At 42.6% G+C, this 26,666-nt stretch overlaps 1 protein-coding gene across 3 annotated transcripts; it reads right to left on the bottom strand.

Annotated features, from left to right (window-relative positions):
• Positions 1-290: 290 nt before the first annotated feature.
• TAF5L (TATA-box binding protein associated factor 5 like) lies at positions 291-26,619 on the bottom strand. Of its 3 annotated transcripts, XM_039530367.1 has the most exons (6): positions 26,465-26,582; positions 23,468-23,644; positions 19,665-19,809; positions 13,599-13,703; positions 10,183-10,907; positions 291-2,235 (listed from the first exon to the last, which is right to left on the bottom strand). In XM_039530367.1, exons 3-6 carry the CDS (start codon positions 19,804-19,806, stop codon positions 1,438-1,440), a joined length of 1,770 nt encoding a protein of 589 aa, XP_039386301.1. In that variant the 5' UTR covers positions 19,807-19,809; positions 23,468-23,644; positions 26,465-26,582; the 3' UTR covers positions 291-1,437. The 3 variants fall into 3 exon arrangements, with proteins under 3 accessions (XP_039386301.1, XP_039386299.1, XP_039386302.1); XM_039530365.1 differs by lacking the exon at positions 23,468-23,644 and having other exon boundaries at positions 26,465-26,619; XM_039530368.1 differs by lacking the exon at positions 26,465-26,582 and having other exon boundaries at positions 23,468-23,647.
• Positions 26,620-26,666: the final 47 nt, after the last annotated feature.

Genomic DNA, 26,666 nt, shown 5'->3' on the forward strand with positions numbered 1-26,666 from the left:
AACTGAGGGGGATGTGAGATGTGTAAGACAAGACATCTTAGGAGAAAAATTATGGTATCCCGCACTTTAATTCCTTTAGCGGCAGTTCTACTCCATTACTTGCCATCAAGGTTAGTTCTGTTATGGGGGCACTAGTATAGCATAACCAACAACAAGCATCAACTCTCCTTGATGCAAAGTGTATTGAGATGTAACCCAACCAATGAACCTGCCTTCACCTTCCACACAAATCAGCGCAACCCTAAATTCCCCACAAAGAGACTAATGCTTTTTTTTTTTTAAACTAAATGCTTTTAATAGAAAACAAAATACAAAATAACTCTTTCCAGAAAGCAGAAGTATTTAATCTTCTCTTCAAATGACAAATTAGGACTTGCATTTTCCTCAGATCCTGATTTTAAATGCTGACTATTTGTTTCACAAAGTTCATATAATTGATATTGCAACATTTTGAGAAAAATCCAACACTGGCAAAGCTGCCTCTGTGTATGCACAATAATTTAGTAATACTATTTTCCATTTCATGTGTCCCCTTCCCATCCTCCAAAGACTGCCAACTTCCATTTGCTGAAATATTTTTGGTGAGGTGCAGACATGACCCTTTCCTATGACGAGGCCAAGTTTCTGCTGTTAAGTTCCATCAGGCTCTCACACTCTTCTCCAGCCAGGGTGAGTTATTAATCACCCTCAAATCACCACTCTTGCCTACTCCCTCTACCTCCAAAATACAGTGCAACAAGATTTGGAAAATCCCAAATTCCTGGACCAGGAAGAGTTACAAATCTCATAGGCAGTGCCAATAATTTAACCCAAATGATAATGCAGAGATGGGCTGTTACATCAGATTTCCCTCCCCTTACTAAAAAAGGCGATTTTTTTTACATTATTAGTCCAAAACACCTCAGTAGTGCTATTGTGAGCTGTAGTGATTGGGACCATTACTGTAAATAGCCATTTTATTTTAATATAAGGATCTTAAATTCTGGTCCTCTGCAATACCAGAAAAAGAGAAAAGCCAACTGGGCCAGTAGTTACACATATGCGAGCGCACTCATGCCTCCGCTAATAGCGCTGTAGGATATGCCCATCAGTCAATACAGAGTATTTAAGTGCAGGTCAGCAGCTTGTCCAGTTGATAATTTCACTTGTCTGGACTAGGTTTTTGGCTGTCCCAAGCTACTGAACAACAGGCTCTCTTCCCCTCTTCCTCTGCCCTACCAGTATCAGACTAGGTTAAAGTTTTCTGCCATTCCCTCTTCCTCTCTCTCTGTTCAACAGTATAGGTCCTTTTATGGGAAAGCCATTTGAAAATATTTGCATCATTCTGAACATGTCTGCTAATGGGAGAGAGGAAGAAAGTGTTTCACAGTCAGTAATTTAATCTCAGCTGGTAATGGACTCTGGCATTCAATACCCCCACCCACCTCCCTAAAAAAATTAATGTTCCTGATTTTCTTGTGCAATTCCAGTCACCAGAAGAAGGTTACAGGCCATAAATTGTACACTCAGTACACTATTCATCTGTCCGGTATATACACCAACCAGTTCATTGGAAGAACCATCTGCAGGGGCATTGCAGTATGTGTTCCGAATGTCCCAAACCCGAATAGAATTGTCCATCGATGCAGAGGCAATCAAACTACTGTCGGGGCTAAAAGTAAGGCTGGTTATATTGTCCGAGTGCCCCCTCAGTTCTTTGTAAAGTGTGCCAGATGCCAAGTCCCACAGCTTTAACCGCTGGTCTTCTCCTGCTGAAGCCAGATACTTACCATTGGGAGAAAATGCAAGTGCTAGCACAGGGCCACGGTGACCTGTGAAGAGGCGCACAGAGTTCCCCTGCTGAGTACTCCATAAGCGCACAGTTTTGTCTGTGGATCCTGTAGCCAAGTAGTTGGAATTGGGGTGAAACTTTACACAGTCCACATCTGCTAAGTGGCCCGCGTATATTCGCAGTGGGTATGTCCGATCGAATGACCAGAGTCTTGCTGTGCGGTCATGGGAACCACTGGCAAAGTACAGGCTCCAAGGACTTATGTCCAAATCCCAGACAGGGTAGGCATGCCCTTGGTACAACACAGTGTTTGTAAAACTTCCAAGGTCCCAGTATCTGATGGACATGTCCTCAGAACAAGATAAGAGTCCCGAACTGTCCGATAGGAACCTCGTGCTATACACCGGTCCACAATGTCCTCTCAGTATCTTCATTTCTGTGCCTACATTGTTGTCATCTTCCTCCTGGACAGCGCAGAAAACAAAAGAGCATATTTATTTGTTCAACAAGAAGCAACAAGTGAGAACCAGGCTGGAGTGATCTCAGAGGATCCTCTCCTTTGCCACTGCCAAAAAAAGGGAGAACTAGTGGTAGAGTTATAGATGTCCGTTCTGTGTAACACAGCAACGTCCACTTCTCAAGCATGTTTGCTCCATGCTGGATCTTATGCAGACATGCTGAAAGAGTTTTGGTTTTATCTTCACTTTCCATACCTCCATTCCCCATCTCTGAAGGAACCTTAAATTCAGGGTTTGTCTACATGGGGAGACAGGAAAGTTAATCCAAATTAATTTATAAAGTGGATTAGTTAAACCACACTAAAAACCCTGTGGGGATACTCTTATTCAGAATCAAAGTGGCCTTAATTTGGTTTATCTTAATTCACTTTCAAAGTGAATTAAACTAAAATGAATTAAAGAGACAAGGTGTGTGAGGTAATGTCTTTTATTGGGGACCAACATGGCCACAACAACACTGCATAAACCAAGTTAAGGCCGCTTCAATTCTGAATAAGAATTCCACATTAAATTCTTATGTGGTTTAGTTATCCACTCTAAAGTCACATCTTTATTTAATTTGGTTCAATTTTCCTGAGTGCCCTGTGTAGACAGGACCTGAGATTATATTAAAATAGACAAGACAGGCTATTTTAAGATGTATTCTTTTCCAAATTTCTCCTCCTTTGGCACACTTGCTAAACTCATTTGGTAACTTCCTATTCACTCTCTACTAAGCTCTTGGCAGTAGTGTGGAAACAGATTTTGGCACCCAATGCTTTGGTGTAGTCATTATTGGAAATTAATGTCGCTCTGGATAAAAGAAACCCAGACTTCTAGCAGAAAAAAGATGCAGCAGATTAAAAGAAATGAAGGGCAATTGAAAGCAATGCTACTATGCATTTCCTCCTCCCCCAGATGTGAATAGAAATATAATAAAGTCACAAATCTTTCCTTCATCAAAGCAGCACTCACGGGAATTTCATGATATGGTTTACAGCAACCGAATCTCTACTATGGGGGTGTGGCACAGAGACTACAGGTTCTAACATGCAAAGCTCCATTTTTAGCCAACTGTCCTCCTCTGCCCTGGATGTAGCATTGCTTGCTGGAGCCTGCACTGTCTGTAAGCCACATCTCCATATATTAAAGGTGAGGGCTTGCAATCTGCAGCATGTTATGTCAGTTGTTGATTCCTGACAAAGTTGCCAATAAAAGCCCACTGAGGTTCCTTATTTTACAGTGCAGTTTTAGTAATTTACATAAATCCAGAATTTTAGTTTTATGCCCTCCCAATAAATTATGATTTCTAGACAGTCAGCAAGCATGTGTAACCTCTCTTCTGCTCAGAAGCTGTCTCGTATTCCAGTAACCTTCTTCTGTACTCAAAAAAAAATGCACCCAGATATTCACAGACCACAAATCTACCATTGGTTGAGGACTGAGTTCAATTCCTTTGTTTCCAGTGTCACACAGGAAATGCTAACCACAAAGAACTTTCTACACTCCATTTTGTATTTTAGTTGAGTATTTCACAGAATTATGGAAATTTATGGTTGAAAGGGACCTCAAGAAGTTCTCAAGTCCAGCCCCCTGCACTGTGGCAGGACCAAGTAAACCTAAACCATCTCTGACAGGTGTTTGTCCAACTTGTTTTTAAATGCTTCCAACTTTCCCCTGGAAGCCTATTCCAGAGCTTAACTTCCCTTATAGTTAGAAAGTTTTTCCTAATATCTAAATTTAAATCTCTTTGCTGCAGATTAAGTCTATTACTTTTCGTCCTACCTTCAGTGGACATGGAGATCAATTGATCACCATCCTCTGTGTAACAGTCCTTAACATATTGGAAGACTTATCAGGTCGCCCCTCGGTCTTCTTTCCTCAAGACTAAACATGCCCAGTTTTTTCAACCTTTCCTCGTTTTCTAAACCTTTTATCTTTTTTTTCCCCCCCTCTTCTCTTGACTCTTTGTAGCAGTTAGAACAGTAACAGAATTAGGACTGTGCTGTCATCAATTGTGGGGGTGGGGGAATCCATTCTCCTTTAGTAATTTTTCAGAATTACTGTTCCAGGCATGAAATGTGATAATACATACTTTTCTTGGATATATGATAGCATTTGATATTCTCAGTAATGCTCATCATCCCTTCCAAAGCAGTTACTACTGCAGGTTAGAGCAGTGTAAACATTTTTTTTCCTCACATTTCAATATGCAAAACACTACCCTTTTACAAGCCAACTACATGCATTAACAATTGTATTTTATTATTTGTACAATACGGTCTGGAAATTTTTTTTTTTAAAGAAAGTATTAAAAACTTTCCGAATGTCATAATCTCTGGTACGAGATCTTAGAAAAAAAAAATCCCAGACAGGTAAAGTTCTACAGAACTGAAGTGTTTTTATTTCTAAAGCCCTTTTGGTTGCAAAGGTTACCTTTCAAATGTGAACCAGTGCAGTGTCATCTTCCTGAGTCTACAGAGAGCTTAATGTGCCCCTGCTGATGCTCAAATCTTTCTCTTACAACAGCTGCTGTGTGACAATTTAACCCTGGTAAATTTCACTGCTGCTGTTTATACCTCTGTGGGAAGTAGTTAAACTCACAAGAATCATGGTGATTTAAATTTCACTCTGCCACTACTTGGAAAAGCTATGAGCAGCAGATGCAGGTACTTGAGAAGGACCCAAAAAGCAGGCTGAAGGACAGGCAGAATAGCAGAGACCCTTGGTTCCCTGCAGACATACATGCACACAGAGGGCAACAGCAACCAACACTTGGGGAAGAAAACAATTAAGGCTGTGGTATATTGCCTGAAACTAAACAGGAGGTGATTAGGTGTGTGTGTAAAATGAGCATGCGTGTGCGCACACACACACATGCAGAGACAATAAAGAACTATTTTCTCCCACAGAGCAGTTTTTTATTTTTAGTATTGTCCCTTGATCCAGTCTGTTTTTATTAATTCTGGGAACCTTTATATAAAGTGACTGAAGTTACTCTTTTTTAAAATGACAAATTTCATCCTCAAAACCCTTTCATCCCAGTCACATGTTGCAGGAAATGAGCCAGGCCTCAAGATCTTTAGTGGGAACAATGTTGGGGCCAGGCAGTATTTCATTCTTCCACCCCCATCCCTGCACCAGCAGATTATCCTAGACACCTACAATCTCTCTCTTGTCCAGCAGAGCTCCTAAGGTTTTCAAGCGGGAAGCCCAATTCCTGCATATAGCAGCACAGCAGGGGAAGGTGCTTGCTTTGAAGAGCCTCTACCCTCTGCTAGAGAAGAGGCTCTGAAGGACAGTCTTCAGGCTGCTTCCTCCAGTATTCCTCCTGCCTGGTACCCTAATCCCTCTCTTTCACTCATATGCCCCCTGCCACTCAGTATCTTCAGAGCAGAATTTAAGTAGAGCTAAGGCTTTGGCTACACTTGCTCTTCAAAGCGCTGCTGCGGCAGCGCTTTGAAGCACTAAGTGTAGTCAAAGCGCCAGTGCTGGGAAGAGAGCTCTCCCAGCGCTGTCCGTACTCCACCTCCCTGTGGGGAATAACGTACAGCGCTGGGAGCCGCGCTCCCAGCGCTGGGGCTTTGACCACACTGGCACTTTGCAGCGCCGCAATTTGCAGCGCTGCAGAGGGTGTGTTTTCACACCCTGCTGCAGCGCTGCAAATTTGCAAGTGTAGCCAAGGCCTGACTTCACATCGGAGTTTAGGAGCAGCCACTCCTACAGCTTGGAACAAAATGCAGCATTTTTTGCTGTTGATTTATGTAGTCCTAGACACTTACATGGCAACCTTGCAAAGAGGACAATTATGAGGCTGTTTGCACAGCTGCAAAATCACATATTCAATTGGACTGTGAGTATACAGTTAAATGAGAGAATATTAATATAAAGCCTATAGCACATGTGATTATAAAGACAATGGACTTGCCTTATCCCAAAAGGGCAGGCTCAAGCCTCCAGCACTCTTCAGAGATGAGACATCACCAGCATGTTGGGGCATTACACTGAATAAGGAACTTGTTTTCAGCCCTGTAAGTTAGACCTGCTAAAAGCCTTTTGACCCTAATAATTTTAGGGCGTTGTGCCAAGTAGAAGCAACTGCACTTCTGTAACACTCATGCTCTGGAAATTATTTTAATATCTGAACCTCTCTTTGTGTTCATACACAGAGATGAACAAAAAACCCGATAGTGTCACCAGTGCAGTTACGGCAAATGATCTATTGAACATTGGTGCAATCTTACAATTTTACATCATGAGAAACTGAATTTAGTCATTTAGTTTACTGCAAATTAGAAACAAAGTTGAAGGAAAATTACTTCAGGCACTAAGGATATGCAATAATCTCCCCAAAACCAAAAGTATCTGGAGTGAGTGGGACGGGTGGGGGTGGGGGGAAGGAGAAAAACAAGACAATATAGAAACCCTGTATCTCCAAAGTGAGGCATCAAAGGCTATTCTACAGCACCCATCGCTGTAGCATCCAGGTGCTTTTTATCTAAGTTATCCTGTGTATTGTATATTTTCCACAGTACTGATCATTTATACATGAACAGCTCTCCCGGATATAGCCTTTCCTTTCACTATCACACATCATGGCACCTGTGACCAGCCAGAATGCTCTTGCTCCGCCTATATAGGTATTTATTGCCTCCATCCCAATTGTATCTGAATGCCCGTTCTCAAGTTTGAACTCCTGGAGGCCTGTGGCCGCATATTCTCATTGATGGGCTCTCCATTCTATATTTTTTTCCCTTTCTAGCCCAGAATTTGGCAATATTAGGACATGTTGTAAGAAGTGTGTTCATCCAGGTTTTCCCCTACATTTGGTCCTGCTACCAGGATGGTGGGGTATTTTTGGTCAGTGGGTGAAGGTGGTGGGGCAGTAATTGCTTGGACGTGTGCTAATTTTTGACAAGATATTGTTTTAAATTTGTATGCCGATATTACAATGGACACAAATGTTAAATAATCAGCAAGAGCCATTTGCACCAGACTTCCAAAGCCATTTCAGAATACATATAAAAGGTATGTAAACACTTGCTAGCAAGAAGCAATATATACTCCAAATAACTTGGCAGTGTTTTGCTATTCAGAAGTTAGATATGTAAACAAGGGAATGTATATAGCATAGGGCAGCCTGAAGCCAAGAGGCAATCCGAGGTGACCTGCATATTTGTCACAGCACTGATTCAAAGTGACAAGTCCTATGGACTCCCAGAACCTTATGATGGAAGTCGTTCACAGCCTGATCTTGGGAAAGCCTAAGCTACCAATTTGTACACCCACCTGAAATGGTTAACTCAAGTAGTACTGAGTATTGAGCTACATTGCTACTAAGCCTGGAAGTCTGCCCCAAGATGACTAACAAAACAATCCCTACTCCTCATAATTAGGGCTCGGAGTTCTCTTTACTATGCTGAAGTAAACAGTCCCTCACTATCTAGATCAGGGTGGTGTGCCCAGTCTTCATTTATACACTCTAATTATAAGGCTTTGCGTGCCAGTAATACATTTTAACATTTTTTAGAAGATCTCTCTCTAAGTCCATATATTATATAACCAAACTACAGTTATATGTAAAGTAAACAAGGGTTTCAAAATGTTTCAGAAACTTTATTTAAAATTAAATTAAAATGCAGATCTTATCAGTTTACTATGATCCTTGCCCTTGCTCTTCCTTGCTGAGTTTTCCAATGTCTGGCACGTATTTGGATACTTTAAGCTGCACACTGGCGTCTGAGTGATCAATTGTTAACTGGCTGGCAGGAGGTCAGCGGCTGGAACCCCAGATCGGCAGCTGAGGTGAGTGGAGCTGGCGGCTGGTAGGGCTGAGCAGGAGGCCTGGACCCTGTCTGGCAGGGGGCCTGCGCTTCAACTCCAACTGGAAGCAAGGTGAGTGGGGCTGCGGCGGGGACCCCGGCTGGCAAGGGGCCAGCAGCCAGAACCCCAGAGCAGCAACTAAGCGGCTCAGCCCCCACAGCTCTGGGGTTCTGGCCACTGGCTCCTGCCAGACGGGGTCTCAGGCTGCTGCCAGCCTGGGGTTCCTTCACCCGGGCCAGCAGCGGGCGCTGAGTGGGATGGGCGGTGGAATCCCGGTTGGCAGGAGCCGGCGGCGGAAACCCCCACGCGTGCCATAGGTTGCCAACCCCTGATCTAGATGCTACTGGGTTTTCTTTAAAGACCACCACAAAATGGCAAAACAGCAGCAAGAGGATGTTCTCACAGCAAGCTGCTGGACACAAGAATAAGGGAGGCCTTGCTTGGAAGGATGATTAAAGAAAGTCAGTCACAAGTCCTGATCTCCTAATCAGATGCAAGGTGCCATGTGGGTAGCTGCAATCGGAGGGCAGAAATGGGGCAATTGGCACTAAGTAAAAGAGATGTGGAATAAACTAGATGATGCCATCTAGCAAAGCCTTGGGGAGAAGACCAGGTATGCAAAGGCATACGCCTCATTCTCCTCTCAAACATTACAAAGATAGACTGGCAAGTCTCTTACATTTCTACAGTGCAGTTTCCTTAATATAGACAGTTCTGCATAATTTCTCTACACTAAACATTTACCCACTGATCAGTTAAATCACAGCTTCTCAACCTTTATGGAGCCTCCCTGGAGACAGTTTGGGAAATGGGCATGGCTCCCACTTCCATGACTCCTCACACCAGGCCCAGCCCCATTCTGCTCTCTTCTTTTTCTGTCCATTTTCTATCTCCTACCCTCTTCTGTCAGCTCCTTTTTCCCCCTTCTTGTCTTGTTTTCCCTGGTAATTTTGCTTTGTATTGTCTTATTCACTGTTCTTGTTTCACTCCTGCTATCCATCCAGCCTCACTCTCTCACTCACAGGATGGCTGTGTGTTTCTGGGGTTGGGCCTCCACTAGTGGTTCAATGATACCAGGTTGCATATGTTCTAGTGCAGGGGTGGGCAAACTATGGCCCACGGGCCAGATCTGGCCCGTCAGGGCTTTGGATCCAGGCCACGGGATTGCCTCCCCCAGGGCACCGCAGGCCTCTCACTACTCCCAGAAGAGGCTGGCACCACATCCCTGCGGCCCCTGGGGGAAGCAGGGCAGAGGGCTCTGTGCACTGCCCTCACCTGCAGGCACTGCCCCCTGCAGCTCCCATTGGCCGGGAACGGGAAACCATGGCCAATGGGAGCTTCGAGGAAAGTACCCGCAGGCAAAGGCAGTACGCCGAGCCCTCTGCCCACCCCCTGAAGGGATGTGGTGCCGGAGCGGCGTGGGGTCAGGGCAGGCGGGGAGACTGCCCTGGCGTGCGCCGCTGCCACCCCACAGTTGCTCCAGGTAAGCAGCACTGGGCTGGAACCCGCACCCCTCCTGCACCCCAACCCCTGCCCTGAGCCCCCTGCTGTACCCCTCCTGCACCTCAACCCCCTGCCCTGAGCCTCCTCCCACACTCCGCACCCCCACCCCCGAGTCCCCTCCTCCACCTCAACCCCTTGCCCTGAGACCCTGCCTGCACACTGCATCCCCTGCCCTAGCCCTACATTCATGGCCCTGCATGCAATTTCCCCACCCACATGTGGCTCTCGCGCCAAAAAGTTTGCTCACCCCTGTTCTAGTGGCTAAGACAAGTACAGAGGGAGCAGGAAAAAAGCAGCTAGGACTGGCAGGCTGCTGCCTGAGCTTGTCCACATAAAATCCTCCCACAGCTGTCTGCATTAAGGGCTGCTGCAGGAGAAGAGAGGGATGGCAGTAGCTCATAAGACTTTCATATTGGGGTGGAGCAGATTCAAGGTCATTCAGCTTTTCAATGCCCTCACAGTTCCTCTCCCGTTCCATGAAGCCCTATCCCCACATCCAAGTTAGAAAACATTTCTTTTAGCCTTTCTTATATAAATAGTCTACACACATTCCAAAATGTATAGGGTGAAAAATAAGGATATTCAGACCTCCTCATCCACGATGTCACAAGCCAGGCGGATTCTCGACACGTCTACAAGATGGGGCTCAGATTTTAACTTCCTGGATCGCAAGCTCCACAGCTTTACACAAGAATTATCAAACCCAGCAGCAAGCAGCTTGCTATCCGGTGAGATCTCTGCTGTGTTCAGCAACTGCTCTGTGTTATAGAAGGCATAGAAACAAATGGTGGTTAGTGAAGGAGGCCCGTCCTTGACTCGTTTAATGCTGTCCTGCAGTAAATCCAGCGCTGCCTCATTCTGCAGTATGGAAGCAGGCATGTCTGTTGTTTCCAGGCCATTACTCTCGTTGCGTGAGGAGCTGCCACTGGCATATAGCTGGTAGTCTGTCCTCTTGGCAGGCTGCACATCCAGGTGAATGTGCAAGGTAAGAACCTTGCAAAGAGCATTGTTGTTGTCACTTTGGAGGTAGCGGAGAAGGTAGTTGTAGCTGTCTTCTTGAAGGCGGATAACATACTTGTTGTCCAGAAATGCCCGGAGCTTGAAGTTGGACAGAATGTCTTGAATAGTCAGGGTAGTCTGCAACTGCTCAATGATATCCTTCTGGCTGGCATTCTGCATGAACATCCCATGGAAGCGACTGTAGAAACTGTCCACTGTGCTCTTTAGGCCATTTTGAACCATGTTAAGATGGAGGTAGACGAAAAGGGGATACAGAAGAGGCATCACTTCATGGCTGTGCTGGGAATCTGAATCTAAATCAAAACAACAACAACAAGCAGCATTTTGGTTTCTCTCAATCTATTTTCTGCTAGAAACATAAATCAAAAATTTATTTCAAGCTGCTTTCAATGGCATTAGAGGACAAATGTCTAGCCTTCTGTTGGTGTTTCTAAATAAATACTTGGTGTCCCTAAAGGGGGAATAGAGAATCTATTGCATCTCTGATTTAAAATACATTTTTAGCTCAGCAAGAGGGAACTGTCAACATAAAATTCAGTTTGAAAAAGCTTACTTCTGTTACTAACAGCACTTTTAATTAAGGCCCATTTATTAAAATACACACCATAAACAACATGACTCCTGGCATTTCTTTTATGAATTTAGAAGAAAATTTTCCTATTTTAAATGCTTTATGTACTGAAATAATTGCACTTTAAAATTAGGATATGTTAAAAAATGTATTTGTACACAAGACCTCCGTAATGTTTAACACAGAATTATTTACCTACTTTAATTTGGGCCTGTTCTGAGTGGTTTTCCCAGCTCCAGTAAAACTTGCGTTTGGTGCTTTTAAATGCATGGAATTGATTCGCAAATGAAGGAAGAGGAACATACTCTCAGTTTATTTTGAAAACGTACTGCAACACGCTGTGCTTCACAGTTTTATTTCTGTCTCTGCTCTCTCTCTCTTTAGCCAAAACAAATCCCACCAGTAATTTCTGGAACACAGTGTAATGTACACCTGATTGGGATACACACATACAGTTTCTTCAAGGTACAGTGTAACAATTCCACCCCTTTTTAAGCCAGCTTCTTGGGGCTGTTTTCCTTCCGGATTCAAGTGGCTGCAGGGAGCTGTAGCATGCCAAGCAGTGCCACACACACCGTGGCAGCATACAGGGCCACAACAGAAATTTACCAGCCGCTCAAGCCTCAACGTTTGTGTATGATGCATTCAGATGAATGCAACAAAATATTTTAAAAGCCTTAAAGGTGGGTCTTTTTCATCCCTTTTTATTTCTTTATTCCCATTTCTCTCTGCCTCTTGCCTTCCCAGACATCATTTTCTCTTTCCTTTCAAATCAATGAGAAAAGACAATGGAAAAGAACCTATGTATTCTTCCAACACTTTTTCCTTTCCATCCTGCCATTTTGCCCCTCTCTGTCTCCTTTTGTAAGCCTCTCCCCCCTCTGCATTCTTTCTCCCTTCTCTCCCAGGTCATACACAACCACTTAGTGCTTTGCACACTCTGAACTCCCAAGCTGCCAGATGGTGCTCTGTTCCATTCCCATGCCTCAGAAGTGCTGAGAGGAGCAGGACCTCACTGGAGAAGAGGCTACAAGTTGGCAGGAATGGGGGTGGGAGAGAATGGGACCTGCAGGAGCCCTACAGGAATGCACTACTAAGAAATGTGCAACAGCAGCTTTTCAGTGCCAGTGGAGACAGAGACAGCAAGCCCTTGGTGAGCTTCATTTGGCTGTCTGGCTGCAGGTTACACATCATAGATGCAGATACAAAAGTAGGTTAATGTTCAAGTCAGAAGGGGATCAAGCAGGTAAGATCAAAACCAAAACAGAAGGGGATAGAAAGGGGAAAGCAGCTGACAGTTGGAGCCTTGAAGGCTGTCTTAAAGGGCACCTGTGAGCCTCAAGCAAGAAGATGCTAAGAAAACTGCACCCTGCATCTAACACATGAGGTTTACCTGCAATCCTGAAAAGAATGTCCACACTTTTCAAAACTATCTCCACCCGCCAAATCATAAAAGCATGCAGTAGTTTGCATTACTGATGGTCACGATAAGTCTACAGACCAGCTACATTACATACTGTGATGGGAAATCTTCCCAACTAACCCTCCTCAACTCCAGCAGGAATATTAATCCTAACTTAAATATAACTGTAATCAATAGAGCTCTCCCCACAGCCGTGAAGGCTGGCAGTCACACACACACACACTTTGATTGGCCACTTCTGTACTTCTTTCCCCAGAAGCCCTCCCACTTTTTACTGCCACCTACCCTCCCCCCAAGGGTATTTTCCTTTCTAGAAAGATCAAGTTTTCTTTCTATGTTGGGGGGCACACAGTGACAACATTGTTGGTTTCTTCCCCACATCCTCTAGTTCCAAAAAAAACTTTGGAGCAATGCTCAGGTAAATTTAAAGGAACACAGTTCCCCTTAAGATCTAGACAATGAAAAAATGAGTTAAAAATAGCTTCAGGCATTCAGATACCACAATGTCTGAAAAGCTAACGAGAACAGAAATAGAATAGCACTACATCTACCTCTAAAATGATCTGCCAATTTTAATGTTTTACAATCACACCTTCCTTTTGTCATTTCTTAAAAAAAATTATACGTCTTTCCCACTCTCCTGTTGCTGCATGGAAGATCCACGCAAACATGAAGGGTAAACTGACCGACTGAGAAGGGAAACAGCAAAACTGACTATGCACAAAGTGCAGTCAAATGCACAGAGTAAATATACTGAAAAAGAGAAATATTTCTCTCTCTAATCTTTCAGTTGCAGTAATCTTAAATGTTAATTTGTTTTACCTGTTTTTAAACGTAAGTGGTGGAGTCCCTTTACTCATGAAGCTACAGGACTTCAGATTTAGGTCTTTTGGAATTTTAAAGACTTTGAGCTAACACTGTACACTATACAAAATTAAAAATGTATACTGCCTGTCCAGAATCTGCTCTCCTCCTCCCACAGCTGCTTACCTGTGAGAAAACTGCGTAATCGTCCAAACTGCACTTCATATTGCTGTGGCTCTGCCAGGCAGGGAGCTGCAGACACTACGTTGGCACAACCAGATTCAGATTGGACTGGGAGAATAAAAAAAAAATTAGAATCCAAGGGTATTTGTATCTGAAAGTCAAAATTCATAACATAAAATTGAACAAAATGCTACCAAAGAGACAACATTTCAGGATGAATGTGGGCCATGTACTGCAAAGCATTTAGATACTGTCTCATAGGGCATTTGACAAACTATTAATCCAAAATTACATAAATTAGGGAAAAGGACAAAGGTTGCACACGTTAAGTACTGTACTGAAAGCTTGACAAGAAACAATAGTTACCCACCGTTTAACTTTCAAATAAAGCACAAAGTTCTCGGTCTCAAAACATTGTTACAGATCCCTTTAGATTGCCACTAGATACTTCAGCACAATCCTACAACCCTGTGTGCGCTAAAATAAATCATTCTTATTGAAGCAAACTTGTGTTTCTCTCTCAAATGAATCTATCACATGAGGTGAGGAATTCCCAGAGAATATAAATTCTACAATTGGGGATATTAAATCAGATTTCTTGAGTATAGGGACTGCTCACCAATTACTACTTATCTGTATTACAGCAGTGTCTAGAAATCCCGTTAAAGAATCAGTGCCCACAAATTCATACCTTTACTTTTTCAAATACCTAGTTTTTATCAAAATGTATCCTTATGCAGTCCACAGCAACATGAGAGCATGTTATAGAAAAGCTGTATCCACCAACTGATCTGAGCTGTATCTTTCGACCAGCCTACATGTACAAAATATCGAATAATTTGCAGGAGGGAAGAAAAAGACCTTGTAGTGGTGCTTGTGACTACCTTTCCAATGGAGTTTTGTTTTGACAAATACATGCCATGGCCAAAAAATAGAGATTACATTGTTTTTCAGAAAGATCAATATTAACTCTAGTAAAGATAGCTTTGAAGTATTCAAAAAAAGGGATCCCCATCAGAAGAAGGAAAAACCAAAATCTTCCACCTCCTACACCTATACACAACTCTCTGTGACACTCTAAGCAGACTACATCTGTACACTATTACATTTTGAATGTCAAAATGTAAATTTTGAAATTTGTAATGTCTTGATTCTTTTGCTTTTCCTTCTCACCTGTTTTTTTTCCTTTTTACTATACTTTTTCTTTCTTATGAATTTGTTCATTCCCTCTTTCCTTCACTCCCCTTCTTTTATCCATGTTTATACTCTCCTACATCCTCTCCTTCTCCCCATATGTTTTCAATCCAAACCCCTCCATTTCTTCCTCAGTCTCTTTATTCCTAATCCTCATCCTGGTCCCCCTCTTGCTCTCTAGCGTTCATAAGACTCAGTTATTACAGGCCCGGAAGCCTATAAACAAAGTTGCCAGTTTCCACATGCTGAAGAGAGAAAGGCCAGTCTCCAGCTTACCCCTATTGTGTCCCACTGGAAAGAAATGAAGATAGCGTTGAGCCAAAATTCACATGTGCCTCAGCATTACCCTCACCCCTGCTTTATAACAAATAGGCATATCTTCCATCAGCTTAGGGACATGCAGTGGTCATGTTTACAGGTTCCCAGAGCTGAGCTCAATTCAACTGCAAGAGCATAAGGATAGCTGCAAAACTGCAGCCCCCGCTGTGAACAAACTCAGTGCTAGTGAAGTCACATGGATAACAATATCCCACCCCTCCCAAATCCCCTATTTCCTAAATACACAAGTCTAAACCCTGTTGGAAGATTGTTTTCCCATAACCCAGCTACTTTGGAAATTCAGAATTGGTAGGAATTCCATGCAGAAGCAAACAGTAAGGTTCTGAAGGCATGCTGTGTTGCATAAAATCTTAGCGGTGAGGCAAAAAAGGAAAAAACCTATATATTTATTGAATGACTTCAAATTTGTTTTTCTACTTCTAAAAGACAAAGTTTTTTAGGCTCACTTAATGCCTACAGTTCAGATTCTCTGTTAGTGCTTGGACTTATGGCTCAACAAAGTCAACATTCTCTATTAGAACTATAATATACAAACTTTGCTCAAGTTAACCTAAAAAAGCATTGCACAGCAGTTTACAAAGTCAGCTGCATCAGTCATCTGAACAGCCCAAACAGTAGCAGACCCAATAGCTTGCCTTTTATGTGACTCACCCATGTACGCAAATATGGCTATTCCGTAATAAAAATCTCTATACAGGGTTAAATAAAAGATTTAGCGTCAGCTCTTTAGGATGTTCCAGTTTCCCCAGCACTACCCTTGGCAATAGGTCCTGATTTTGACATTCCCATAGGCAATGGGAGTGATCTGCCACTCTGCCCATACCACACAGGTGCACTCTACTGAGTACCACTAAATCTCCCCTTAGCCCTGTGTAACTGACTTAGTTTTTAAAACCACGAAGATCACCTTACATGCAAGACAGAAGGGTGTTACCTTTGAGTAATTAACTCGGGAAAAGGCTAATCGGGCAGTTATGTTGTTGCGATTTGCTCTCTCAACAATGCCTCCAATGCTCATTGCCATCATGCAAACAGTAACCAGATACTACATATGAGCCAATTATAAGCAGTTAGAATTCTAGCTCTTCCCCTTCTGACATTTTACACAGGAATCAAGAACTCAATCACTCCCTAAAAACTCGTCTGGAGCAGGGAGAGCTGTTTTCAGGTGTATTTTCCTTCTGAAAGAGAGAGAGATTTGGGGCGTATATACATTTCTTTCAGTTCTACCATGGACAGTTTCCCTCCCACTCTCTCCATTGGCCATGAGAGCATCTATTGATAACATCTATTTCCTGATTTCAGTTCTTGTAAATGGAGCCAGTTATGTGACCTGCCAATAGATTGAAAGGAACTATCCTAGCTGAAATGATGATCTCCCTTGTAATTTTCTATTTTGGCTAACAAAAGTGTTCTCTTCAGCTGATACACACAGGATGGCTACTCTCACACTTTTATTTGACTGTTAGAAAGTTATCAATTTACCTCACCCACAGGTATATGTATACCCCTGTATTAGAAAAACCTGCTGCAGGTTCACTTGCGCATTATGCTTCTGGTCCCATAAGGGGCAGAAGATGAGCTGGGAGGAAGTTCTGCTCCCCAGTTTGAACGCTGCAGTGAAGGCCCTAAAACAGACAAATAGCTAGAGAGATATAGTGACCATATCAAACATTTGGAATGGGCTGAGGTAAAGCAATTCTGAAGGAAGAAGGAAAAAGTAAGTGCCAGTATAGGAAAGAAAAGGAAAAGTATATAAATCAAATAAAGAGTATGAAATATATCTAGAAAGAACATAAACCACATTACAGGAGATAAGCAAGAATAGGAAGTAAATGACCCAGAGAATTAAATGGAAGGATTGTTGTTTAGAAAACAATATGGCAAAAACAATCAGGGAAACAACTGAACAGGAAAAGCAAGGGTGGGTTTTGTTAGGGAGTCAGCAGGAGATTTTTAGGAAAAGTGATGAAAATAGTTATTCCAAGAGTATTTCAACAGAGGCTTTTTTATTGCAGTTAGATGTTAGTCTAATTATCAGTCTTCAAGACCAAGGCAACCTCCATAGTCAGGATATGTTGCAGGAAGACCATCCAACCTCCATAGTCTGGATCAGCCCAGTTTCCATTTTTATATTTGTTTTATGTCACGAAGAAGGAACTTTCCAGAGGCTTGCTCTCATCTGGAGAGCTGTAATTTATGCACATTGTGCTCCCACTGAACATGTCTGAAATGAACTAATAGTGACCACCTCAACAAATGACCACTGACTGCCCAGAGTTTGGGATCTAATGAAAACTGATCACTGCGTTCTGGATCACCAGCAACAAAATCCTTGAACTGGCAGGAGGATACACACTAATGAACAGAAATATATTTACAGTGTTTGGTGGTCAGTTAAAAACATACAGGTATTCATACTCTCTTATCTAAATTAGGTTTTTATCTGTATGCAAAATAGTAAGATTTGCAAACACCAACATAATCCCACCAGCATCTACTATCAGACTTTATGCCACTGAGATTATGGCTCCTGAGTCCTAATCCCATTGTTACACTGCCTTCTTCTTTCCCACTGCAGCTTTCAGCAAAATCACTTCATCTTTTTACTTCAGTTGCATCCCATTTAAAATGAGAATAATACTTCACAGGTTTGTTGTGAAGATTACATGGAATCATAGAAATGGAGGACTGAAAGAGACCTTGAGATGTCTGAGGCAGGATCAAGTAAACCTAGACCATCCCTGACAGGTGTTTGTCCAACCTGTTCTTAAAAACCTCCAATGATGGGGATTCCTTGGAAGCCTATTCCAGATCTTAACTATCCTTATAGTTATAAAGTTTTTCCTAACATCTAATCCAAATCTCCCTTGCTGCAGATTAAGCTCATTACTTCTTGTCCTATCAATCACCAACCTCTTTTAACAGTCTTTAACATAACTGAAGACTTATCAACCCTTGGTCTTCTTTTCTCAAGACTAAATATGACCAGGTTTTTTAACCTTTCCTCATAGGTCAGGTTTTCAAAATCTTTTATCATTTTTGTTGCTCTTTTCTGGACTTTCCATAGTTTCTCCACATCTTTCCTAAAATGTGGTGCGCAGAACTGGACACAGTACACCAGCTGAAGCCTTACCAGTGCTGAGCAGAGCGGGACAATTACCACGCTGTATCTTACATACAACACTCCTGTTAATATACCCAGAATCATATTAGCCCTTTTCGCAACTGCATCAGATTGTTGACTCATATTCAATTTGTGATCCACTATAACCCTGCTATAGCTATTGTCTGAAAATGGTTTGAAGATGAAAAGCTGTAAAAAAAGCACCAATTATCATTTCTCTTAGGTCTATAAAGAGTTGAACCTGCCATTTACCCACAGCATGTTACACTGCGCTTCGGTATTGTGGTGGGTCTATTCTAGAAATGGAAAAGATCTATTTTATCATCTTCTAGTCCATCTCCCTGCCAATGCAGGATTGTGCAGTAACTAGTATTTTGTCCAGGCAAGCTGTATGTATCACAAGAAACAGAGTGTGTACCACTCCCCCTTGGGAGGCTGCCACAGGATGAGAACTCACCAACAGAAAACTCCTCCTCCTCCCACCGAACATTCAGCCTATATTTTCTTTTACCTTTAAACATGAGTTTCATCCTTCATTATAACCCCCACCCCACCCTTTGGTGTTTACATTCTTGCAATATTTGTGGACTGTTGTGTCCCTCCCCTTCAGGTTTTACAGCGAAGAGTGCCATAGACATGGTTTGAAAAACAAACAAATATGTTCCTGGGGCGGAGGGGGATATGTTGCGGGTGGAGTAGACAGTGTAGCAGAGATCCAGGAACTCTTAGAAGGGAAAGAGAGAGGGTGCATGTAAACACTTTCCATTCCAGCCATTACAGGGTTCTTTTGAGGAATGTGGAAGGGTCTTTCAAAACTACATGACAACTACTACCCAGAGAAAAAAACAGTTCCTGTTATTTTTATTTGATATGATTCTGTGCTTCTGCAACACAAAGTTGTACTGGCTTTTCCTATTCATACACAATTTCACCCTTAGGTTTTTTCACCATCAGTACTCACCAGGTTTCTCCTTCCCACAGAACATAAATGGGTGTTTCAGAATATTTGACCAGATTAATTAGCTTACTTTTTTGACACTGCTTTTTCGTTTCAATCTAGAATAAGACCTGAACCTGTACCACTTAAAACAATGGGATTAATGGCTCAGACATAGGTTTGATACAGGAGTGGGTGGGTGAGATTCTGTGGCCTGCGTTGTGCAGGAGGTCAGACTATATGATCATAATGGTCCCTTCTGACCTTAAAGTCTATGATTCTCTATCATTAATCATCTTATTCTTCTGACCACGTTTCTGGTCTAGGCCCCTTTACATTTTATCTTCCCCACTACTGTTTGTAACTCCTCCCAATTTAGTATTTGAAAAATTCCCTCTGAAAATAAAAAGTTACTATATAGAAACTACATATTTTCCCCTACTCCTCCCATAAGTATGCATGAAAAATTTACCTGTGAGATTAGCTGCCATCTCTTCAGCAGTCTGACACAGCCTCAGCCCTTGTTTTAGGGGACCTTCCGAGTCCACATACTGACGGCGCTTGAGGTAGCAGGACACTGCCATCTGAATCTGTTCTGTGCGTACGCGTTTCATGACCTCAAAAGAAAAGAAAAAAAAAAGATGGTGCATAAAAATATGGTTTACAGGTGGGTTATGTATCTTTTTCCATAAACATAGTATCTGCATTAAACCTGACTGAAAACAAATGGCTCAACACTTCCATTATACTAGCAACCACAAAGGCAGATTCTTTAGATACTGAAGTATGAGAGATACCCTTAAGTGCTCATCTCTGAATACCTCAGCATAACTAGACACTGAAAGAGTAAAAGAAAACGGTAGTGGTTAGCCAAAAGATTTTACTTAGCTAAAAGAACATCCATTATTAAGGTAGCAAAAGTAATTTGCAAAGTTTGTTTTTTAAATTGGCTTGTGCCTTTCCCTCACCCCCTTTTTCATTGTGATGTATAGGGAGGGCCTGAAAGTCATGTTTCTCCTACTTGCTTTTTCACATTAGAAATTCAAGTCCTGTTTAGCCTTAAAAGACTCTGATGACTGCAAAACCAGTGAAATTACATCATCACACAAATAAAAGTTGATCAGCAAAGAAGGGAACAGATTTTTAATCATACAACTAAAAACTTTTTTTAAAATGAAGTTTAAGAGGCAAGAGCTAACATTATATAACTTCTGGGACTTCCAGGAGATCCTCCAGCAAAACCCTGGAAGACCAGTTACCTTTGAAGTAATAGGAATGTTAGGAAGCAGAACTCCCTGTACCCTTCTCTCCCTTGCCTTCCCCCTACCCAGCCACCTCTTTCCCACACATCTTTTTGGGCAATCCTTATTCCAAAAGAAGCAATACAAGTTAATTAGAAATTATTTGCAGTACTGTAATATCAGTGAATTTTGCAAACATTTTCTAAAAGTGTCATAGCGCCATAAAAGAATGAATCTGCTTGCATCAGTCTATAGTTTGTGACAAACGGAACATTGGTCAGATGTTACTTGAATCCCCCTTGCCCACTAATGACACTTAGTCAAAAGCCATAGACTCTATTCAGAAATTTAGGGATTAGGGAAATTAAGAGTTTTAAGTGAAATAAACACCAAACATGGACATATGGTTTATTAAATATGGATTAGTGCCAATTTTCTTCTGTTAGAATAACGAGCTAAAGAACTTAAATATTAAGTCTGCTTCCTACCTCTCTACCCTATGTCCCCATTCCCACTACAAAAAGACCTGCATTTATTTACCATAAATACTAATGTTTTCTGGTTTGAGCAACTATGTTTTATGAGGTACATCAGTTCTCAGACAGACATTAGTTTTAAGGATGCCCTCTCCAAAAACAGAACAAGAGGATTTTAACAGCTTTTTAAAAAGCATGACAGTTGCTTAGCTTTTGTTAATACTCACACACATTTTACAGTTTACAGGAGCAGTTAACACAATTAGCTCTTCTTGAAGTACCAAGTGGGTGTGGATATGAAATTTTAGCAATAGTGGAATTAAGAGACCTGTGCTATAGCAAAGCCATATTTGCTCTGGGGACAAGTTTAAAAAGTTTTCCATCTGTTCACCTAAGTGAGTCAATTGTGGGGGGGGCCCCCACAAACAAGTGCATTTTTCAACTGAAGAAAAATGAAGAAATTGTATGATTCAACCACAGCTTCCTCCACTCAAAAGAGCTAATAAAATCATATAAATCAATGTAAGTTCTGCTGATATCTTTAACACTTCTCTGCAGAAGGGAGAGGTATAATAGGATTCTATTTAAGTCAACAAAAAAGTGAATGCAGAGAACTCCAAACCCTAACTCCCACCCAGAGACGCTTAAATCAGATTCAGAATCTGTTTTGTTGCAGTCTCGTATTTTATCCAATACTGCAGTTAGTATAACTGATGTATAAGTGACTCGCCCAAGCTCACACTAAGGCCTTATTGATGCATACTCTGTGCACAAATTTAACTAAATCAGTTTAGAAACAGATTTAATTAAATCTGTGAAACCCCCTCTTGTAAACGTTCTTATTTCAGATTATGGAGTACCTTAAACTGAGTGATTTTACATTTTTTTTAAACCAATTTAAACTAAATCACAATACCACGCTTAATCCAAAATGTGTGCATCTACAAAAGGGCATTGCACTGATTTAACTACATATGTTTCTAAACTGATTTAGTTAAATCATTGCACAAACTGTGTGTATACCAGCCCCACACCAGTGGTTCAATATAAAACAGAACCCCTAACCATCAGAGTCTTGTTTTTTTGCTTTAATCACAGCCTGATTTTTCATTACTAAAACTAACATGAAGCTGCATCAAGGAGAGGTGCTCACACATTAGGGCACAGCTCACTTATACAGCTGATTCATAATAAGCCTGTAACGAGTGAGGGGCATCACTCATTACATTGAGGCATAGAGGTGTTGAACTCCAGCAGATCCTATAAAATGGTAATGCCCATAAGAGCTGGAGGGGAACAGAGCTCAGTCTTCACCAGCAATTGCTGAATCAAGCAGATGACTAATGGAGAAGAGGGTAAGTTTGAAGCAAGGGAGAAAGACAAGAGTTTAAATAGGGCTCTCAAATCCTCATATACAGGGATTGGGCATTTTAGGGATGTTAGACCAGGGTTTCTCAAACAGGGGTCACTGCTTGTGTACAGAAAGTGCCTGGCAGGCCAGGCCGGTGTGTTTACCTGCCCTGTCTGCAGGTCCGGCCGATCGCGGCTCCCACTGGCCCCGGATCGCTGCTCCAGGCAAATGGGAGCTGCTGCAGGTAAACACACAGGCCTGGCCCACCAGGGGCTTTCCCTACACAAGCAGCAACCCCTGTTTGAGAAACCCTGTGTTACGCCAATTAGATTAGGACTTGCGATACAGATCAGTTACTGGAAGCTCATTCAGGCTTGGACTTTTCAGAGCTTTAGGGGGAACAGGAAAAACCCTAGCTTTTTACATTTGTAGAACCCTGCATGGTTATAAAATTTGTATCCACATCCGATCTGCAAAAATGTTCCACGAATAGCCGTGAATATAAAGTGGATCTCTCTGAATTTGCAGGGCTCTATACATTTGCAGGAAAACACTTACTCCCCTTCACTCTCTCTCCCTTGCGTGCAACAGGACTGGGACTGACACTAGGAATGACATCTCCTAAGAAGATTTCTTTTTTCTGTAGATAAAGGATGGTTTAAAGTTACCAAATAGGTAACACAGGCAACTGAGAACTGAACTTAAAGAATCTAATTAACTACTTATGCTGCTTAGCAATTCCACTTTTGTTTAATTCTTGTCACCCAACAGGAACTGCTTAGATGGTTTACTACTGAGCAAATCCCCTAAAACATTGCAAATGCATGACATTACTGATACAGGTGCTGTGGAGGTCCAATAAGGCCTCTCTCCTGGAAAGGTATTTTTGCTCCAGCTATCTGCAGCTCAGTTCTTCCACCGGCTATCGGACCTGACTCCTCAGTACTAAAAAGAGTGTTATAATGAAAGCAGGGAAATTATCTGCAGTAAAAGACACAGGAAGAAAAGCCCCAAAGCACCAAAACCAATATTCCTAAAGATACTGTGATTTTGATGGACATTGCAGAGAATATATCAAAATAAGCATAAAAAAATCAGCCCTTCAGAATGCTGTCAGCAGGGTTCAAATTAGGCCAGATCACATCAGGTCAGAGATCCAGATTTTTATTCCCCCTCCCCCCTGCCATCTTGTTCTCTAAAATCTCACCTTTCACTTACAGTCTTTTGTTCTCCTGATTGTGATGAAAGCTTTTAAAATGTGAAATGCCTGAGTCTGCACAAAGCCTGAAAATCACTCAGAGGTCTGAGCTACCTGATTCTTCTTAATGGGGCATCAACTTAAGTGGCCAGGAATGATAATAGGTCAATATTGTTAAGTCGTCTACTGCTGATCAAAATAAGAAAGAAAGGAGAGGAAAGATCATGTTATGAAGTGCTGCACAGTCTACACCGAATTAAATCATCTTCTTCTGGTGTCATGAGGGGGTGGCAGGTGGAAAAATGACATTTGCTTTCCCCCCCCCCCAAGTCAGAAGCCCAGAGAATACCTCAGCCCCAAAGGGGGTGCCAATCCCATAGAACCCAAGCCAAGCTCCCCTTCCCCAGAGCAACAGGAACCTAGTCTGATTTGGTGGTTAGTGTGGTGCCAAGGGCACCTTCCCTGGCTACAGTGGTTGCCGCTTCTCCTTCTGGAAGCTGCCTGCAGACTCAGGCAGACCCTAATGCAGTTATGCTCCATCCATGTTTTCAAGCTTTTCTTCACATACAAATGGGCTAGTAACAACTTTTCAGAAGCCAGCTTAGATTTTGAACTCATCACATGACTGCAGGAGCTGGGGCCTCTGCCTTTGTTGAGAACTGTGTAGCCAAGTCTCCATATGAAGAGTCAAACCTGACCAGTTCAGCTGAGCACCTCTGATCATATTTTGAACATCTGCAGATTCTATGGTGAGTGTCAGGCATTGACTTGTAGGCAGAGTATCACTGCCTTTTATCCCCAAATTGAGCCCTCACTTTCAGGTCAATGTTCTGTTACTGAGGGGCACCAAAATTGGAGTCCACGTGCAGTATAGCAAAACTTCATTTTTGTATGGGGCCTTTCATATAAACTGTAATCCCAGAACACTTTATAGAAGTAAATGGACTCAGCTAAAAAAAAATTATTTCCAATATTTTTGCCTGTGTCACTGACAACTGAGAACTGAACTTGCTCAACAGCATAAGTAGTTAGATTATTCAATTCCACTTTTGTTTACTCTTGTTCTCTCTCAACTTCTCAGTACTTCAATGTTTGGGTCACAAATAATGCAGGGAAATGTTTAATTGCTTAAAAGCTACTGCTTCCAGTCAAATTAAAAAAAAATAAATTATTTCATGGCATTACTTCTACTAGTCTTAGGGTTCTTCAAAAACTTGTTTTTACAAATTCTAAATTTTTGCTCAAATTCTACTTAAGTGCCCCCATATATAGTAACAGAAATAGAGGTCTGGGTAAGTGAGACAAGATACATTATAAACTGAAATGGAAATTAACGAGGTGCAGCAAAATAGGAGAAGCATTCCAGATGGTAGAAACAGTAAGCAGGGGTAGTCAGCAGGCAGACTGTGGGCCAAATCAGGATCACCAGATGCTTTTAAACAGATTGTTAAATCTTTCTATTTACTTATTATTACTACTATTGAGGTGTGAAAAATGTTTCTCTGGAGTCTGGACCTTGACCAAGAAATTTGGACCTTGACAAAAAATAATTTAACTACCTGCAGTAGATTATACCCTTACCCAACAGTGGAGTTTGGGCTCAGAAATAAAGACAGCTGTTTAACAGGGGTTTTAGTGGAGTTGTGTCCATTTACACCAGACCTGCATTTTGGGCACAGTCCATAGAATAAGATTGACCAACCCCATGAAGGAAATTTCAAGATTGAGATTCAATGGCAAGCTTTGTCTGCCTTATTTCCTGTGTTCCACACGAGCTTGATCTATTTTATTTCCGCTCACAACAGATCACCCTCTCCTTTCAAATTCTAATACATCCCTGCCTTCCTTAAAGTGAAGCTGTGGGGTCAAATCTTACTTCAGAATTAGATTTTGTAAAAGGCAAAGTTAGAGTAACAGACCAATTTCCATGAATTCCCCCCCCAAAACTGAAACAGTATTTTTAAATAATAAATTTCCTTTACAACCCAAACAAAACACCAATGAGCAAGCACATAAAGACCAGAAAGTGAAAATCAATTTTTCATTTGCATAAGCATAAAAAGAACATTAATAAATCCTGAATTTTTAACACTTTCAGGATTTATTTGTAACACATAAGAAAAGCTTGAGTTTTACACCGCAGTTGTATTTTGGAAGGCAACTCTGTAAGAGTGGGAATTTGTGGTTCCCTATGTCTCACTGAGCGCAAATCAAATGTGCTCAGTAGAAAGTCATTCATAACTCCCAGCCCTACAATTTGGGAACGAAGCTGGGTTTTTTCATGCTTGTGCACCATCAACAGCATGAGATTCTGTAGACCAACTTTTGCCTGCAGTGCCACCTGGACAACCTGATTAGCCATCAGTAGAGCTGCACAGGTGTTGCTGAGGGCAGAACTAGACCTGCAGGGCCTTTAGTGCTGGCTCTGATGAAATTAAAGGGAAAGCCCCAGCTTGATCTTCAGATCCCAGACTCTGTTTGTAGGGGTGGTAGTTACAAAAGTTATGGTTTTCCTACATATAAGCTGAGCTCTTGTGACCTAGAATCAATGAAACACAATAATCAAGGAGTCCCACGGGGCCATTTTTACAGGATCACTTTTCAGGGCAGAATCAGTTCGATAGTCCCCCTCCCAGGCTAATAAAATCAGTGCAGAGCACAGAGGGGGGAAACCACGGGCAGAGAAGGCAGCAGCCGCCAGGGGGGAATCAGGAAGCTGGGGAGGAAGGAGATAAAAAGCAAGAGGGAGCAAAGGAGAAGCGGATGGGGAGGCAGGATCCTCATCCCGCTCCCTGTTGCTGGGGCTGCACCGCTACAGGGAGCGGAGGCCAGGCAGCTGGTTCCCGTCCCCGTGCAGGCGGGCACAGCTGCATCTCCGGCGCGGTGTGCGCCGCCCCCCCAGCCCAGGCCTGCCTCCCTCTCCCTCCCCCGGCCCGGGCCCGGGACGGCTGCCGGGCGCGTTGCACGGGGCAGCCTGCTCGCGCGCTCCGCCCTGGGGCCACTCACTGAGCATCGCAGGCGGCGGCGGCGGCTCCTGCTGCGGGCACAAGGGGAATCCTGGTCTCGCGCTGTCACTGCGCCCGCCGGCGCGAGACGCCGCTCTCCGCAGCGCGCGCGCAGCCCGCGCCGCCTTCCTTGGCTGCAGCTGCCGCTGCCTCCGTCTCCGCCGCGGCTCGAGGCAGCCGCTCCATGACTGACTGACACAGAG

The sequence above is a fragment of the Mauremys reevesii genome, linkage group 3, assembly GCF_016161935.1.
Source record: "Mauremys reevesii isolate NIE-2019 linkage group 3, ASM1616193v1, whole genome shotgun sequence".
NCBI lineage: Eukaryota > Metazoa > Chordata > Testudines > Geoemydidae > Mauremys > Mauremys reevesii.